Below are 17,324 nucleotides of genomic sequence, written 5' to 3' on the forward strand. Positions count from 1 at the left end.
TCAAAGAAGAAAGAGGGGGTGTAAGAAAGAAACCAAACAAATAGTGTAATTCATTACCTCTTTTTTTTTTCAAACTGGTCCAAACATGTATTAAAACGAGGATCACTACACCTCCTATTTTATAATATTGCATATGTTATGCATATGTATGCCACGCTGTCAAGAGACTCAACTTGTTCACTGTCGGAATCTAAACGACTCCTTTTTTTTTATATGGACAATTAGGAGAAAAAGATGAAAGAAACAGAACAATAGAATGAGCTTGAATGGTAAATGAGCATCTTTATGATTACCATATATATACACTTCTCCTATTTTATTTCTTTTCCCACCTTGATTAATATTACATATATATTTGATATTGATTGTGCAATTTTCGCGCCAATATTTTTGCTCCTTAATAAATTGAAAAAAAAGGGGGTGCTTAATGAGGAGAAGAAGCATCTGTTTGACGCAAGGATATATTATTTGAATTCACTGCTCCATTTGTTGCACCAAATACAGCAGTTGATGTAAGGGAATTATTGATATACTTTTGAAGTAATTGGTTTTCTTTTAACAATGATTGATGTTCATTCCTTGCTGTGTCCACTTTATTTATCATTCCTTTTTTTTTTCATTTAGTTTCAGAATATTCTTTATTCATGCTTTTTACCTTTTAACTGTCCTTGTAATTCAAGTACTCGTCTTTTTCCTTATTTTAGTCTTTTGCAATAACCTTTTATTATTTGACTTACTTGACAAGTTCTTCTCTTTCTTCATTATCAACAATGGTATCAAGATCTTCAAAAGCAGATTCTGCCATTTCAATAATCGTTGTCAGATCAAGCCCAAGCTAATTAGATAATATAAATAAGAGAGAGAAAGAGAGATTGCTAATCAGTATAAAAAAAAGATGAGTTTGTAAAATGCCTGTCAATAAGGCATAAAAAAAAAGTGGGTGGGCAGCCTATTTCTAATTCAGCAACACCTCCCTTTATTCTCTTTCTGCACACACATACAAACAATGAAAATTGGGTATAGTTCAAGTCCCGTTTATGCACCAAAAAAAAGCGCGCATTATGGATGCCAATGTTCTTTAAAGGCTTCCTCTGGATAATGAATGAATTCGTCTATTTGTTTGGCCCTATCCGCATAAGGACTTTCACCCAGGATAAATCGTATTAAGCGTGTAAGATGTTCTAACTCATCAATCATTTCTTGTGTAGATGAAGCCATAGCAAACCAAGTCAAATTTCTAAATTTAACCCATTGCTTCTTACTCGTTCTTCGATGCTCCATTAGTTTGGCACGTGCTGATCGTGGTGATGGCATATAGACAGGTAAAGGTGACTTTGATTTCAAAGATATGGCCAAGGTATGGAAGGTCAAGAGCATGGCAGCAATCTATTTGTTTTTGTCATCAGTAACTCGGAGGGAGGGCCGTGTATCTTTTAATTACATACCATGTCATGACGTTCTGTATGATACTCTTTTGCGCATACGTCATGTTTCACCACCAATGGCATCTTGATGAGGGCAATTCGAGTACTCAACATTCGATCTAATAAGTTACGCATGCATATAATAATCTCTTTATAGAATGCCTTTGGAAATGGCCCACGTATACGAGGTTCATTGTCTGTTAATTCTAGCAGAACTGAGCATGCATCAATCGCCTTTTGAATCTTGCTTTCCATCTTTTCTCCTTTGACGATATCTTCGGTACTGGGTATCGAGCGTGGGTCGTGGTATAGATAAGATCCCATAATAAATATATAATAATCTTCAAGTTGAGCCAGGCATGCTCCAATCGATTTACGAACCATATGTCGCGCTACAAATGGCCAAACCAACCTTTATCAAGTTTAATATCTCCTTTTTTTAAATCAAATATAACTTACGAGTTGAGTAACAAGGCAACACATACACCTACAATAAGTGTCAAGGTTCGTTTCCTAAATTATATAAAAAAACAAGTCAGTCTCCTTTTTTTTTTTTCACAAAATGACATCAACAAAAAGCTTTACCAGACTGTCTCCGCAATAGTCTCATTTAGAGGTGGAGATGCAAACCGACTCAGGGCAACGACTTCATAGGTAGTCAAACAGACGATACCTACTTTATTATATGTGCTTCCCAAATGAATGTAAAAGGAAGGCAGAGCTAAGAGTTTTATGTGTCGTGAGTTTTCAAGCTTGCCAAAATTTAGATTTTTTATTTGTTTGTTTATACCTAAAAGCACAGCAAATATACCAAGTAGATACGGACTGCCGCCTCCTGCCTCTAATGCAGCCCACCCTGTCATGGCGCCAACGACTGTACCGACAATACGCCAGAAACTAGCCTCCAAAGTTCCACCACTAAAACAAAAAAAAAGTTTAATCTACAGATACACAGATTGAAATGTGACACATACCTTGTAGGGTTCATGATGGCAATGACAGTCATAGGTGCCCATTGTCCTCTGATATTATAGTACCAATCTACAGAAGACGGCACAAAGGCAGGAACACTCAATACAATGACAGCCACAGCCATCTTGAGAGCAAATTTGAACTCGTATTTAGTAAAGAACTGAAGCTGTTTCCAGATACCATAACGAATACGTAATATGATCGGCAACTTTTCCTTCTCCTCTTCCTCATTCTTTGTTTTCTGAGACTGGTCAGTGTGCTGTACACCGTCAGGGACAAAGATGCGTATATCTCTTGGTGCATCATTACTCGTATCAGAAGCGCGCCGAAAACTAGATTGACGACGACGACGGATCATGATGGGTGAAGCATCATCATTGTTCACTCCTGCACTGCTTCTTCTACTTCTTGTCGGTTTCAGACTAGTATCGGTCTGCAGTTTGGTTAGCATGTAGTCGTCTTCCTGAACCATCTTTTTGGGCTCTTCCTTGGGTATCAGATTGGTTAAGGTAGCTACATCATCATGTCAATTCATTATTTACACAGCACATATTAACCATACCTAATGTGTATCCTCCCTTATCTCTAGTACTCTGATGGTTGTTTCCACTAGCCCACTTGCGCCACATCTTGATACTTGGCACAGGCATGTACAGGTGCTTTTTCTTTTTACCTCTAAAGCTTGTCTTTCTTGACTGCAGCCTTAGCTCATCCATCTGAAGCGTCAGTTCTTGTAGCTCATTTGCGGCTTCACGCATAGTAAAGATGAAAAAAAAGACAAGAAAAAGCTCTTGTCGCATACCAAGATCCAATGATTTAGAGTGAATTCGATCATAGAGCGCGTGCATGCGATTTCTTTCTGATTTGTCAAACTGAATGATGGCCAGACGAATACTCTGAGAACAGTCGCATTTTGTGTTCCCTCGATGTCTTTCGATCGTCTTTTGCTCTTCGTTTCTGACAGAGTCCTTGGTGATGTTGAGGGTGTGAAACAAGAAGGATTTCCAGGTCTGTCGAATCGAGACATCATCCTCTGCATCCATATCGAATTCGTTCGTGATGCTGTCACTGACACATTCGAGAGCACTGGCACAGTCGATCGAAAGCTCCATCAGGGGATCTCTCAGACTATCGAGGTAGGTCAACAGTAAATGACGTTGCTCGAACTCTGTCTGTTTTCTCGTCTTTTGTGGTGGCTTTGGCTTCGGAATCGAAAGTTTGGTCAGGTTTAAGAACGACTTGATGGACGTGACCGATCGTTGATTGTGTTCTCCATAATCTTCGTCTTCCGAGACATGAGTCGATGATGGTCTTGAGTTCGCACGTGAGCTCACACGCGAGGTCGGACGGGACGTGCCTCGTGGTGTGGCGGTACCTGAGATGCACCTTCCACTCAGAAAGTCGTCAGTTGCACGCAACGAGGTGCGTAACAGGTTCAGATCTTCTTCACTATAAGACCGTCGGTTCGAGAACGATCCGTCTTCGTGGTGCTCGCCTTCCTCGCTTTCGCATTCCTTCATCTCTGCCTGAAGAGCCTCGACAGCGCTTTCGAAGAGTTCTCGTTCTGTCTTTAGGCAACTGCCAAGAATGCTCAAGTGTCGTGTCAGTCGGTCGAGAGATTTTCGCACTTGACGGAGCTGCTGTGGCCGTATAAATGAGTATGAGATTTCGTATTTTGCTTCACGGTAGGCTGTCTTGACCTTGGTCATGCCCTTTCGCATCTTGGCTGAGATGCCATCGACTACTTCTTCAGGTACAAGTTCGGATGTAGGATCGAGAAAGAATTGCTTGGTAATCATGTGTAGCATGTCCTTGCTACTCGTGAGGGTTTCTTTTAATGCTCTGCCTATTCGTCCATAAAAGGTGAGCCCTTTGTCTTTTTCATAAAAAAAAAAAAAGCATACCTAATCCATCCACAGCCGTCTCTGGCCAAAAGACAAGGTTGACAAAGAGCGCAATAGCATGACCCATCAAGAGAGGTATACCATAATTCAAGGGCAAATCAAAGGGTACGTAAAGGTAATCAATACTTCTAGACATGGCAAAGATTTGGATGATCATGAACTGGAGTGAGAAAAAGTGGAATTTGGGATAGGCCTGACGCAGCATCTGTGCACCAAAGATACCCACAAACAGAAAGACAACATTAATCACTCGGCCTATAGGTTGAGACTGGTAGGTGTCTTTATGCGCCACATTATAGGCAACGGATGCAGCCATGCCTGCCAACGCATAGAGCACAGCCACGACAACGCCGAGGACAGCTGTGATGGTTGCGTCAAACTGTGCGCCCATGGTACGCCCAGGATGACTAAAGAGCATCGCGGTCACGGCAAAGAAGGGCGCTGGACCGAGAAAGTGTGTGACAGGATAAACCAAGCTGAAGAGTGAAGATAGAAAGTAAGCAATGGTGCATTTCAACACTCTTCTGACAATTCGGCCAGGAAATTTGGCAGAAAGATATTCGAGTATTCTCTCCTTCCGAGATGGTTCTTTTGGTGCTTCTTCTTCGTCGTCTTCGTCACAGTCAACAGGAGGTTTAGGAAAGGCAGGACAGAAACGTTGTTCCAATTCAATTGGGAATTGCACTTTTATCTTGGTTGGACCTATTGCCTCAGTCGTTGTTGAAGTGTCTTCCTCTGTACTCGAGTCGCTGTTGTCTCCTATGGTAAACATTTTTTTTATTTGCAGTGACTCTTGTTCTCTTTTGGGTTCAACAATTATCGCCGGATCAGAAAATCTGTCAAGTTGTGAGTGTTAATAATTTTTTTTGTACTGATCAATATGAATTGAACCCCCTAATTTTTCATTTATAAACAGTCTTTACACTTGGTCATCTTTTTCAGACAACGGCGGATTATTCATGTGTGTGTGTCTATCAATTTAAAAGAAAAAAAGAAAAACTTTTTTGAACTGACTATAAATACTGAAAATGCAATCTATAATTCCTTAATTGGCTAGTTTAATAAAGATTCAGTGTCATTCCCGTTTTTTTCAAGGAGATCTGTTTATTTTTTATTTTCTTTCTTTTAAGCATAGTATTGCAATGTCATCTTCTTCTTGGCTTGTACTTCTTGAATAGCTTCCATAAAATCTTCATGAGTAATTTCAACTGCTCCTCGACGTAATGCTAGCATACCACCTATTATTGGATAAAAAATGTCAATATAAAAAATGTATACATTTGTTCTAGACACTTACTTTCAACACACACAGCTTTACATTGAGCACCATTAAATTCGTCACAGCATCTTGCTAATTCTTCAAAGTTGACATCTTTACTAACATTCATCTTTCTGGAGTGAATTTGCATAATACGAGCTCTGGCTTCCTCATTTGGAAGAGGGAATTCAATCTTACGATCCAAACGACCTGAACGTAATAAGGCAGGATCCAAAATATCAATACGATTGGTGGCAGCAATGACTTTAATACGGTCGTCAGATGAGAAGCCGTCAAGTTGATTCAAGAGTTCCAACATGGTACGTTGTACTTCACGATCGCCCGATTTCTCAGAGTCAAAACGCTTGGTACCAATAGCATCCAGTTCATCAATAAATATAATCGCTGGTGACTTTTCTTTGGCCAATTCAAAAGCATCACGAACTAATTTAGCACCATCACCAATAAACATTTGTACTAACTGAGGTCCAGCTAACTTGAGGTATGTCGAGTTTGTTTGAGCAGCACATGCTCTTGCTAGCAGTGTTTTACCAGTACCTGGTGGTCCATACATCAATACACCCTTGGGTGGCCTAATACCGAGGTTTTTGAATCTATCAGCATGTGTCATAGGCAAGACAACGGCTTCAACTAGTTCTTCAATCTGTTTGTCTAATCCACCGATGTCGTTGTAATCTTCTGTAGGTTTTTCATCGACTTCCATTGCCTTTACTCGAGAATCATATTCTGCAGGAAGCTTGTCCAAAATCAAATAACTGTCTTTATTCACACCAATCAAATCTCCTGGTTTTAATTCAGCAGGGTCAACTAAACCGATTAGCGGCAGGAAGATAGTCTATAGTGACAGTTAGTTTGAATTGTATTGCTTTGTAAGTAAACTTTTTACTTGTCGTGTAGAAGTCTTGATGACAGCACATTTTCCTTTCACTTGCCCATCTAAATCAACATTGGCTCCTTCAGTTTCATTCTCTTCTTGGTCAGGATCAATATCAAGCAACTATCAAAAGATTTATATTAGTAATGTGTACAAATATAAAATATCCAACTTACTTCAACAACATTGCCGACAAGGTAGGGAAGTTGTTTATTCATCTTGATTTTTTCCTTATTATCCTTTATTCTTTCTTTCATAGCAGCTTGTTCATGTTGCAGTCTGACTATTTCTGACTTCATAATCTATATCATCCCGGTTAATGACTACGCGTCTCCTTTTTACTGTTTGATAAGCTTACCTTAATTTCGTTTTCCAATAAACGAGTTCTGTTTGTAATTTCTTCAGGTGCTAAACGAAGAATATCTTGACCAATGTCTTGATCGTCATTATCGCCTTCCCACAAAGATTTATCTTCCAAAGTTGTCATTTTATGAAGCTTTTTAATAAGAAAAAAAGAGAGAGAGAGCGAGACAGGCAAAGCAATTACGCAACACAGCAAGTGCGAAGTACAAAAACGAGTCACACCAAGAGGCACTCACTTAAATCACCTCAGAATTTTTTGATTGGGTAAGATAATGTGACGTTAGTATTTTCCTTTCGACACTTACAAGTGTGAATGGCCAATGCAGCTAGCTATTTAACAGTGTTGGTTAAAGCACTCTATTAAATGCAGCATTCCTTAATCTAATATTACAGTTACTATTAACATAATCTGCAAGAATCGATCGAATGTTCAATGCTGCGTTGACGTCTCCGTTCCAGACCTATCATTGGATGGAGTTGACAGTATTAAAATAGAATAATCAGTACCTAACAAGTTGTAACTAAGCAAAAGTAATTTACTAAGTTTCCACCATAAGCATTATCAGCTGAGCATTGTTTGCAAAGCTTCAACGGGTATACAATGGGCACATAGTCTATTTTGTAAATGATTAGGTTAGAACATAAACTTTAAGCGTTCAAAGTTTGGCAGATATACCTATTTGCGTTTTATCGAGACAGGAACTGGATCAATCAATAATGCTATTGTCATGATTTACACACTGTTTAACATGATTTTTCACTGTATTCTGTCTAATCATTTTTTTTCTAATAAGGATTAAATCGTGGGCAATATCTTGTACAGCTATGTCAGTGAGAAGAAAATGGACGAAGAAGCCCGGGATATATCCACACAAGCATTATGCCTTCCCACAGGTGTCAGATGCTTGGAGGATGAAGATGACGAAGACAAGGACATGACTTTCGACATCGAAACTGTCGAAAGAGTTCAGCAAGCTAGGTATGAAGAAGTGATTCTTCGAAGAGCAATAACACCAAGAAGTCAACAACGAGGATGAGGTTACGAACGAAATAAATCCCAGAATTATCGAAGTAACAAGAACCCAACAATCTTTTTTTTTTTTTGGGAAACCAAAAAGCAGCCTTCAGCAGAAGCCAAAAGGAACGCCTCCGAGCCCCAGCTCTGCCTCCAGTAAAACGCCCACCGCAGATAGACGGTCAGAAGGAGGCAACACGTTTGTCTCATTATACTATCCACACAGATGGTATAGCCCCTGGGGCCGTCTACAAAGATTTTATCAGCAATGGACGAAGATGACAAACCATCGATGGCCGTTGCAGGTTATCAATCAGGGGTATCAAATTCAGTGGACACACATGCCATGGCTTTGGAGGACACGAGAACTGTGTTTATCGAAAGCGGATCAGTTAGAAGTGGATGTAGCTGTAAGGCAGTTTTTAGAAGCGAACATTATAGAAAAGTCACCTTCTCAGTCTCATCAATTTTTATCGCAGATGTTTGTAGTAAGAGAAAAGGACAAGGTTCGCCCGATTTTGGACTGTCAGAAAATAAACCAGTTTATACAATGTCAGCACTCCAAGCTGGAAGGAATTCCGGCTCTCCAAGAATTGATAGAGCCGAACGACTGGATTTGTAAATTAGATCTGAAGGACGCGTACACGGTTGTCCCTATTCACAGGGATTCCCATCCGTACTTATCTTTCCTTCACAGGGGTACTGTCTATCAGTACAAGTCCCTACCTTTCGGGCTGAGCGTGGTGCCGAGAATTTTCTCGAAGTTGATGCAATTCGTCATAGAGCCTTTACGGAAATAGGGGGTCAGAACGGTCTGTTATTTGGACGATATATGCATATTAGCCAAGGCTGTGGAAGAAATGAAGAAGAACGTACGACATATACGAAATCATCTTCAGAAGCTTGGGTTTATCATCAACAAGAACAAGAGCAAATTGAAGCCGAAGAAAATTCAAGAAGCTCTAGATTTTCAGTTCAATACGACGAGAATGATGATATCAGTCCCAAAAACAAAAATAGGCAGGTTGCAGAGCCGTGTCAAGCAGCTGATCGTCACAGGAAAGAAAAGATCCTGCAGGTGGATTGCAAGCCTTATTGGGAAAATTACCTCGATGATTCCAGCAGTAGGGAATGCCTTACTGCATGTACGTTATCTGCAGAGGGATTTGGCAAGGAGTTTGAGGTTGAGCAATCAGAATTGGGAATCAACTTGTCAAATTACGAACGATGCAATGCAGGAACTATCTTGGTGGATGGAATTAAAGGAAGTATACAACGAGTTATCAATTCATAGAGGAAGTTCAGATCAAGGCCAAGACGTAAACAACCCAAGATATACTGTTTACGTCGATGCGTCCCGACTCAGGTTGGGGCATAAGCTCCAAGCTCGTAAACACACACGAGTTTTGGAGTAAAACAGAAAAAGACGATCCGATCAATGTACTAGAATCGCCAAAGCGATATTCCAACAAGCCACACTATTAGTCCTTACGAAAAAGAGTACCACATCCGAAGTCGAATTGGAGTCAATTATGATTGAGATAAGTATGCTTCTCAATTCTAAAGTTGACGTAGAGGAAACTAAGGGCGTGGCAAGGTCCTGCCCATGGTATAGAAAGGGATAAGGATATAGAGTTTGAAATTTTTATTGTTATATAACAGAAAATAAAGCATGGCTTAGAAAGCCTATTACCACATCCTTAGTCTCCTCTACATTAACTTCAGAATTCGCAAATTTGTCAATATTTACTAGCCTGGCTGTATCTTGTCCATTATGTTGTCCACAGCTTTTTCAAATTCAATCCATCTTTTCCCCTATTTTTTCCACTCTCTCTTTCGCTCTCTCTTTCGCTCTCTCTTTTACTGTCTTGCCTTATTTTGCTTACACCCTGACCCAACCCAATCGCCTTGTTTATCTGTCACAACAGTTATGGTACATATCATCGGCGAACAAGTCATTTGCATGTTTTATCATCAGCCATACGCCAAGAAAAAAGCCAACGATTTACTCAAAACCATTGAGAATATGCAAACTGAGATTTGCTACAAAGACGATCCTACAAAGCCATTCTTACTATATAAGAAAGCATATATATGGATTCCATAAATAATCATACATATCTCTATAAAATTGAGAAAACAGACATGATTCAAGACGAAATTTGCAAAAAAAGAGATTGGTTGGTTGTTACACTTTTTATTTTGTCAGTATCATTTTTACGATTTTCTTGTGAACACTACGCGCACGAGGAAATCCATGAGAAGGTTAATGCTACGGACACCTATTCTCCTATACATATGGCGTCACTGTACAAATTCACATCACCAAAATGTCTACCTAACCTAAACCTGTCCTGTGGGATACCCTTTGATATAAAATACGTATATACCATAATTGTGCGTGTTTGATCTTGATTCTTTGTTGATTAAACTGACAACATAAAATTAAAATATAGCAGTAACCACACTTTGTCTCTTTCTTCTTAAAAGATAAATTCTTATCCTACATCAAGAAACATGAAAAGATGTTTGTTTCTGAACAAGCTTAACGTGACGCTACACGTTGAAAAGGTTTGTTGACACCACAGGTAATGCTTGTATCATTAGCCTTCTCGTGGATTTCCTCGTGCGCGTAGTGTACGCCTTTTTTTTTAGCCACTGTTGTGCAACTCATTGATTTCTTGAATGCCATCTTTTTGCCAATGAATCCTTACAACGAAGAAATATTTATTTCCAAAAGTTTAACAACGAACGATATACTTAGTGTAGTTTGGAAATACACAGATATTCTAAACAACAAAACTGCACATAGCTTTAGCAAATGGTGAGTACCAGAAAGCTGGAATTAACGAAAGTCCCCATCAAAAGAAAACAAGGTGACTCAGGTCATAAGTATTCGACTCGTAATCTCTATGTTTTGAAAGATCAATACATTCGTAAGATATAATATACATAAACTACTACGGCTTTAATAATTAATTTGTTATTTAGATCATGTCATAAGAGACATCGTAGAACTTTTACCTCGAATTTAAAAGAAAATAATTATACAATCCAAGGATACGTTAGGAAATCTATCGGCGATGAAGAAGATGAGACGCATATTTATTTACTGAACCAAATGTGTCGCAATGTAAGAGAAAGATCCCTAGTAACTAAAGTATCTGCAAGTGTTGTCTGTAAAGCAAACCAGCCTCTATTGGATGGAGATTTAACTAAAAACACAAAGATTTATGTAATGGTTTAGAAACACAACATAAAAAACAAGAGAAGTACCCTTTGAGACTAATCTTTATTCTGAGATAAAGACAGAAGGAACATACAAATAAATTAAGAGTCTACTATTTATAGTTGCTATCAAATGCCTGGTAAGCCATTATTCTAAACGTGGATTATAATTACTGAGGACGTGATTGACTAACGGTTCCTGAGTTCATAACGAAAACTTTCATCTTATGATCTGGGTTATGATACTGACTTTACCATAAGGAGGATTATCTTTTAAAGAAATGCATCCTTTTATATAAAGAATTAGTGATTTATATTCAAAGGAGGGATTCTATTTAATTTGACTTATCACTAAAAGTGTGTATAAGTAATCTTATAATGTATGAATTCACTTTATTCATACTGATTACAGTCGTTTATCTCAGTGCCAGTCATAAGCAGACATTGTTCTACGACAAGAATGTTCAGACCTTTAGAAATGATCACACCTCCACCACAGGAGAGAAAAGATCTTTTAGAGATAACGCATATCAAACATGTACCTTGTGGAATACAAGTTCTACTTTTGGGTAAAGTGAGCCATGAAATCCGTGTGCATTGAAAACTCCTGTTGGAAGTGTAGCAGCTCCTGGGTGAGCATTTGGGTTGAACTTTCCCACATCAAACTCTTAAGGACTGCTATAGCGTTTCTATGGACAACATTGTTGTCAGAAGCGCTTCTTAACTTGACTTTCTTGCGAATTTGATCTATCCAGGCTTTGCTGACATGGAAAATACACCATTGTATACTGATGGCAGAACCAAAGACTCCTGTGATGGTTGCGTGCTCAGCGGCGGACATGTCGATTGTTATTTTCTTTAAGCAAGGAAGTTATTGATCAGGCCCGAGATTCTTGATAAATCTTAAAAAGCGTGCGATTAGGATCATTTAATGATCATTAGTAAAGAAAAATGCGACTGGGCAACCACTTCCTGTAATGGAATGTCTAACGACAATGCTATATAATATAACATTGGCTATGTTAGACACACAATGTGTAGCATCAAGGCAAAATGATTCAGCTCGAACTAGTTGTTGTCTTTGCCATGGAGAAACAAAGTCGAATGTATAGCTCTGTTCAAAATCTTAGGCAATTTAGGTAAAGTAACCTCGTTGTTGCTGCAGATCTTTCAACCAAAGCTTGATCGATTCTTTCTGTTCAATGTGGTTTTTGTACGATAGTCTAACTTTTTTATACACTATTTCCAGAAAGAGATGTCACTCTGACTTGTCGCTTTTTTGTATAAACTGTATTATAAAAACTACAAAAATACGATTTTACTTTCTGAAAAGACTGTATATATTGTACACATCTTCGGAGTGGACGAACTGATCACGGTGTACAGTATATACTGAGGAGGATGACGAACTGGTAGCTTCGGGAAAAAGGTCTCTTGTCTTTCATTAAAATGGTGTTGAATCGCATCTCTTATGTCTCTTCTACCATAACCTTCACGTAACTTTTGCAATATAGCTTTCTTCGTATTATCCGATAAAGGCAAAAAAGAGATATCATCAAAGCTTCAATATGATGATTATGCTCATTATGAAGCTTAATGGTGACATGGTTAGGTGTTACGAAATAGCAAGTGACAGCAACATAGCATCTGCAATCGATCTTCTTGCTTGGTTTCTGAATTGGCCGGCTGTTAGACGATTCATCTTCTGCCTGTATACCAGCACAATCCTTATAGATCCCAGCTCTATAACATGTGTATTTAATTTTTCAAATGATGCTTCTCCTTTTTACGCGCTTTGGCATAGGTTGACCTTCTTCGTTTAACGTACATATCATTATTCATCTTATCCTTATAAATTCAACATACTGCATGATGGGCAGGGAAATTTTCAATGATATTCTTTCAAAAGTCGATATCAACGATAATTTCTCTAGTTAATGGTGTGTATTGCTCTAAAAATAAGCTCTCAGACATGATTACTATTCTTTAATAAAAGGGAAATAAGTGGACGAAAAAGCTAAAGAATTAAAGAGAATTAATGGCCACAATATCAAAGAATAAATGGTCACTACAAGAATTTAAATTCAGAAATGGGTACAAAATAAGGGTATGCCTAGCAAGAGAGTCACGTCACTTGAAATTTCAGTTTTGAAATCTTCTCAAATTTTTTTTTTCCCTTTATTATACACCATGACTACCAAGTTGGACACTTTGACAGTAAACTTCTCCAGTGCACCCTACCAGCGTGCTTTTACTGCATCTACTAGCCCTGTTGTCTTGTTTAATATCCTGGATCACTACTTGCGCCGCAATGAACCCGAAACTAAAGTTGTTGGTGCCATTCTAGGTGCTCGAAGCACCGATGGTACTGAAGTAGAGATCCGAAACGCTTTTGCTTTGATTTACACTACCGAAGAAAATGAAATTAGCCTTGACAGAGAACATTATCGTGCCATGTACGAATTACATCAAAGAGTTAATCCAGAAGAGATTATTCTTGGTTGGTATACTGCTGGAAAAGACTTGACTCCTTCTTGCACTCCCGTACAATCTTTCTTTACTGAAGATACGTCTCCCTTCCAACCTATTCATATTACTGTTGATATTGATGCTCTCTTCAAGAGCTCTGATATGGGTCTTTCTGCCTATGCTTGGTAACATACAACTAGAGAACATTGTCATCTTTATCTAACTCTATTTTTTGTGTAGTGCTCCTGTTGGATTTTCTAGCAAGCCAGGAGACTGCTTATTCTTGTCTGTCCCATGTGAAGTGAAATACCTTGATGCTGAAAGAAGTGGATGTAACTATAATATTTTCAATCGTTCCTTTTTTTTTGTTTACTGACATGTTTTTTTTTTTTTTTTTTTAAAAAAAAAGTGGATATGCTTGCCTCAGCCAAATCAAACGATAACCGTACTGCCTCATTAATCTCAGATATGGATCATCTTGAAATTGCTGTCACTAAGCTTCAGGAAATGCTTGAAAGAATCAGTAAATATGTTGATGGTGTTGTCGTAAGTGATTTGACAGGTTGACTCAAAGCAGAGTGATTGACTATTTGTATAGAGCGGTGAAGTGCAACCTAATAACGCCATTGGCAGATACATCATGGATACCGTTTCCGTTGTGCCCAAGATTGACAGCACATCATTCGAAAAAATGTTCAACTCTCACTTGCAAGACCTCTTGATGGTAGTTTATCTTGCCAATATGACACGTACACAACTCGCTGTTGCTGAACGTTTACAATTATTGGTTCCAAACTAATATCTATACATATACATCCATATATAATCATATACTCTTTTAAAGAAAAATGTTGAATTTGTAAAAGAAAACTGCCATGTTGAGCCTTGTATCACTTGTAGAGGCAATAAATTGTACTTTTTTTATTTCATACTTCCAACAGGCTTTTCCTTTGACTAAAAAGCTCTACTTTAATACGAAGCGAACTCAGATGGTTTATGGAAGGTCCCTCCTAAAATGGCTTTTCCTGTAAGGAGGTAAGCCGAACTCTTTCCGAAAAAAATAAAGAGCAAACATAAAAGAAATGGAATGAGAGAGATCCCTCTTATAGTTTTCCAAAGGAATGATTGGATAATGAACAGGATTGACAAGTATCAAAAGCCACGGGTATGAACAATGTGTGGTCTTTTGTTGTCAACTGGGTGAACTTGACAGCACCTTTGATTAGCACATCACTGCAATTTATGATGAACCGTTGTAGGTTCAATTAAACAATTGTTAGTCAGCATATACTTTTGACCGAGTTGTTCATTGTATTAGGAAGGGGAATGTTTGTGAGTCAAACAGTATAGACAAGAATATTTTTCTCTTTTTGTCCTGATAAGAAAAAAGGGAGGCGGAAATAATATTACTGCTGAGCATAATTTTTCTTGATCAAAAACGAGGCTTTTATTGTTTATTTATAGTTTAAACACGGAGTTGATCTTTTTGTTTGAAACCTGTGTTTGCCCATTCACTCAACTGTCTTAGTAACTTTTGATGCTTTTCAATCTTATCCAATGATGGGTAAAGTATCGACGATTCCTTCTTTTTCTCAATCGATAAATCGGACATATCGCTCACCAAAAGATCCAAGACATCTTTACTAACAGATGACGTTTTCTTGGCAGATGGCTCGGCAGTTTCTTCTTTGGTTTGCATCACTTTCTTGTCATTTACAGACAACGTACTTGAAAATACATTCATCATTGTCGTAACATTCTTTTTAGTTTCATGTGTCACAATTGTAGGTTTAAATGCCTCGGCGACCTTTTCTTCCTTGGCATGAGTGGTTGGCGTTTTATATTTGACGTCTTCTTTTGTACTTCTCAAATTGTATGTTGTACGGATATCAGGAGTAAATAGGTTAGAGGCCATACCAGGTACGGCTGTGTAGTGATGTCTTTGTCCGTTCATCTTCAGGTCAGGAGTGTAGCTGTATTGGCTATAGTTATTGTCCATGACAGGATAATCATTATATAATTGGCTGTCATATTGCAATTGCTCTTGTTGATTAAATACTTGTTGAGTTGCCATGTCAGCAGATTGCATACTTGGATAAGAACGAACGTACAAGTCCTGTTCTGGATATATAACATCTTGGGGTTCATTAAATTGTAATAGTACGTCAGCATATTGATTCTGTTGTTGTTGTAGTTGCTCTTGCTGCTGTTTTTGTTGTTCAGAGTAAGGGCTTTGAATTTGTTCTGTTAATTGAGATAACCAAAGATTGAAGTTATTCAATTGTTCCTGACTGTTGATATTAAGTGAGCTTGGACATATTGAACCATTATCAACTAATGCTTGAAGCATATCTAGATTATTCATCATTTCTATTATAAGGCATTAAAACCTATTTATGGAAACACACGCACACACACAATTACCTGTGTCATAGTCAGTTTTTAGTTCTCCTTCGTTAAACATCAGCTGTTGAATGAATTCATTTGAGTTATATTGAGGTGGTGTACATGGTTCTTGCTTCATATCATATAAGTCTGATCGTGGTGATATTACGGGCTGCATCCAAGAGTCTATATAGACAAGAGGTCAATATACAAAACTAAAACCCATCATCCGATACGTACCATCGGAATAAGTTGTACTATGAGGAGGGGAAATAGGTAATCTAGCATGAGACATGGAAGAGGATTGAGGTGATAAGGATGGGTTCATTCCACCTGTTTGAGGCTTTAATGTGTCGTTATTTTCATCATGAATCTTTTCATGCTTCTTCAAGTCTTGAGGACGTTTAAACGATTTATCGCAATACTGCACACAATGAATAAAAGAATTATAATATGATCAATATTCACTTACAGCGCAATGGTGAGGCTTTGAAGGAACATGGACTCTAAGGTGACTGGTGATATGGTCTCTTTTGATAACAGACACATCACAATCTTCCCAATGACAAGTTAAGCATAAGTTACCAGTTGATTTTCTACCAACGTGGTCATTTGTCAAGTGACTATAGAGCTGTTCAGGGTCACCAAATAGTTTTGTACAGCCTTTCCAACGACAACAATGTTGCATAATGTATTTATAATTTAACAAAAAAAAAAGAAAGAAAGAAAAAGCCTTAATGCCTAGCAAAAAAAAGTCTCTTGGCAGAAAAATAAGAAGTGCGGTAAATGAAATGAGATAGGGTTGCACATCACAAGTGATGATTTTCACTTTGGTTTTTTGATCACGTGCCTATAGATGCACTTTGTTTTTTATAGAAACGTTTGACTGCTACTGAAGTGAAAGATGACTTGGTGACATGGACGGTTCTGAACACATACGAATAATTAACGATTGAGTAAGTATCAATTATTTGGATAATGGGCTTTGCAGCTCATGTTCAAACATTGATCTCTGGCTATTTCAGATGCACTCATAATCGTGTTGCTCATCCAACATTCAGCTTACCAAGCACATTTGGTCCAAACAGCCTAAGCATAAGCACATATAGAACTATATGTATTTACTACTTTTCTATTTTGACATTCTTGTATTATTATTGTCAGCGCTTTTTGGTGTAGTCTAATTTACCAAACAAGTCAAACAATAGACATAACTCTTTTTTCCCGACAAACCACTTTTTAGCTGACAGAAAAGCCAACTTAACCAAGAGCTAGTCTTCATATATCATTAGTTTCTGACAGTCTTTTATTAATTAACTTTAATGTATAGAAAAACACGATGAAAAATTACGAATCCACGCTTTGTTATCTGACACTATTTTTGACTAATAGCCAATTCAACCTTTTTGAT

General features: G+C 38.0%; 7 protein-coding genes across 7 annotated transcripts; 1 reads left to right on the top strand and 6 right to left on the bottom strand.

The window, feature by feature from the left end:
* Positions 1–248: 248 nt before the first annotated feature.
* On the bottom strand, positions 249–883 carry RHIMIDRAFT_12297 (uncharacterized protein). Its single transcript, XM_023605430.1, has 3 exons — positions 738–883; positions 656–687; positions 249–606 (listed from the first exon to the last, which is right to left on the bottom strand). Exons 1-3 carry the CDS (start codon positions 803–805, stop codon positions 425–427), a joined length of 282 nt encoding a protein of 93 aa, XP_023471506.1. The 5' UTR covers positions 806–883; the 3' UTR covers positions 249–424.
* Position 884: 1 nt separating this feature from the next.
* RHIMIDRAFT_12302 (uncharacterized protein) lies at positions 885–5,344 on the bottom strand. The gene is made up of 8 exons (XM_023605432.1): positions 4,301–5,344; positions 2,959–4,242; positions 2,399–2,909; positions 2,215–2,342; positions 2,010–2,145; positions 1,884–1,937; positions 1,446–1,836; positions 885–1,386 (listed from the first exon to the last, which is right to left on the bottom strand). Exons 1-8 carry the CDS (start codon positions 5,070–5,072, stop codon positions 1,060–1,062), a joined length of 3,603 nt encoding a protein of 1,200 aa, XP_023471507.1. The 5' UTR covers positions 5,073–5,344; the 3' UTR covers positions 885–1,059.
* An 81-nt stretch (positions 5,345–5,425) lies between these two features.
* Positions 5,426–6,940, bottom strand: RHIMIDRAFT_195427 (26S proteasome subunit P45; the record flags this gene model as incomplete). The annotated part of the gene is made up of 5 exons (XM_023606039.1): positions 5,426–5,538; positions 5,598–6,414; positions 6,466–6,576; positions 6,630–6,755; positions 6,812–6,940. 5 exons carry the CDS (start codon positions 6,938–6,940, stop codon positions 5,426–5,428), a joined length of 1,296 nt encoding a protein of 431 aa, XP_023471508.1.
* Positions 6,941–11,394: 4,454 nt separating this feature from the next.
* RHIMIDRAFT_233225 (uncharacterized protein) lies at positions 11,395–11,900 on the bottom strand (the record flags this gene model as incomplete). The annotated part of the gene is made up of 3 exons (XM_023607913.1): positions 11,395–11,410; positions 11,463–11,570; positions 11,623–11,900. 3 exons carry the CDS (start codon positions 11,898–11,900, stop codon positions 11,395–11,397), a joined length of 402 nt encoding a protein of 133 aa, XP_023471509.1.
* A 1,349-nt stretch (positions 11,901–13,249) lies between these two features.
* RHIMIDRAFT_243818 (uncharacterized protein) lies at positions 13,250–14,327 on the top strand (the record flags this gene model as incomplete). The annotated part of the gene is made up of 4 exons (XM_023609985.1): positions 13,250–13,713; positions 13,769–13,860; positions 13,956–14,074; positions 14,127–14,327. The coding sequence occupies 4 exons, from the start codon at positions 13,250–13,252 to the stop codon at positions 14,325–14,327; spliced, it is 876 nt and encodes a 291-aa protein (XP_023471510.1).
* A 623-nt stretch (positions 14,328–14,950) lies between these two features.
* On the bottom strand, positions 14,951–16,637 carry RHIMIDRAFT_12370 (uncharacterized protein). Its single transcript, XM_023605443.1, has 3 exons — positions 16,154–16,637; positions 15,953–16,099; positions 14,951–15,898 (listed from the first exon to the last, which is right to left on the bottom strand). The coding sequence occupies exons 1-3, from the start codon at positions 16,239–16,241 to the stop codon at positions 14,994–14,996; spliced, it is 1,140 nt and encodes a 379-aa protein (XP_023471511.1). The 5' UTR covers positions 16,242–16,637; the 3' UTR covers positions 14,951–14,993.
* On the bottom strand, positions 16,281–16,544 carry RHIMIDRAFT_190552 (uncharacterized protein; the record flags this gene model as incomplete). Its single annotated transcript, XM_023605934.1, has 2 exons — positions 16,281–16,337; positions 16,386–16,544. Coding segments are annotated over 2 exons (216 nt in total), but the record flags the coding sequence as incomplete, so codon positions are not given.
* Positions 16,638–17,324: the final 687 nt, after the last annotated feature.

This window comes from Rhizopus microsporus (assembly GCF_002708625.1).
Source record: "Rhizopus microsporus ATCC 52813 unplaced genomic scaffold scaffold_1, whole genome shotgun sequence".
NCBI lineage: Eukaryota > Fungi > Mucoromycota > Mucoromycetes > Mucorales > Rhizopodaceae > Rhizopus > Rhizopus microsporus.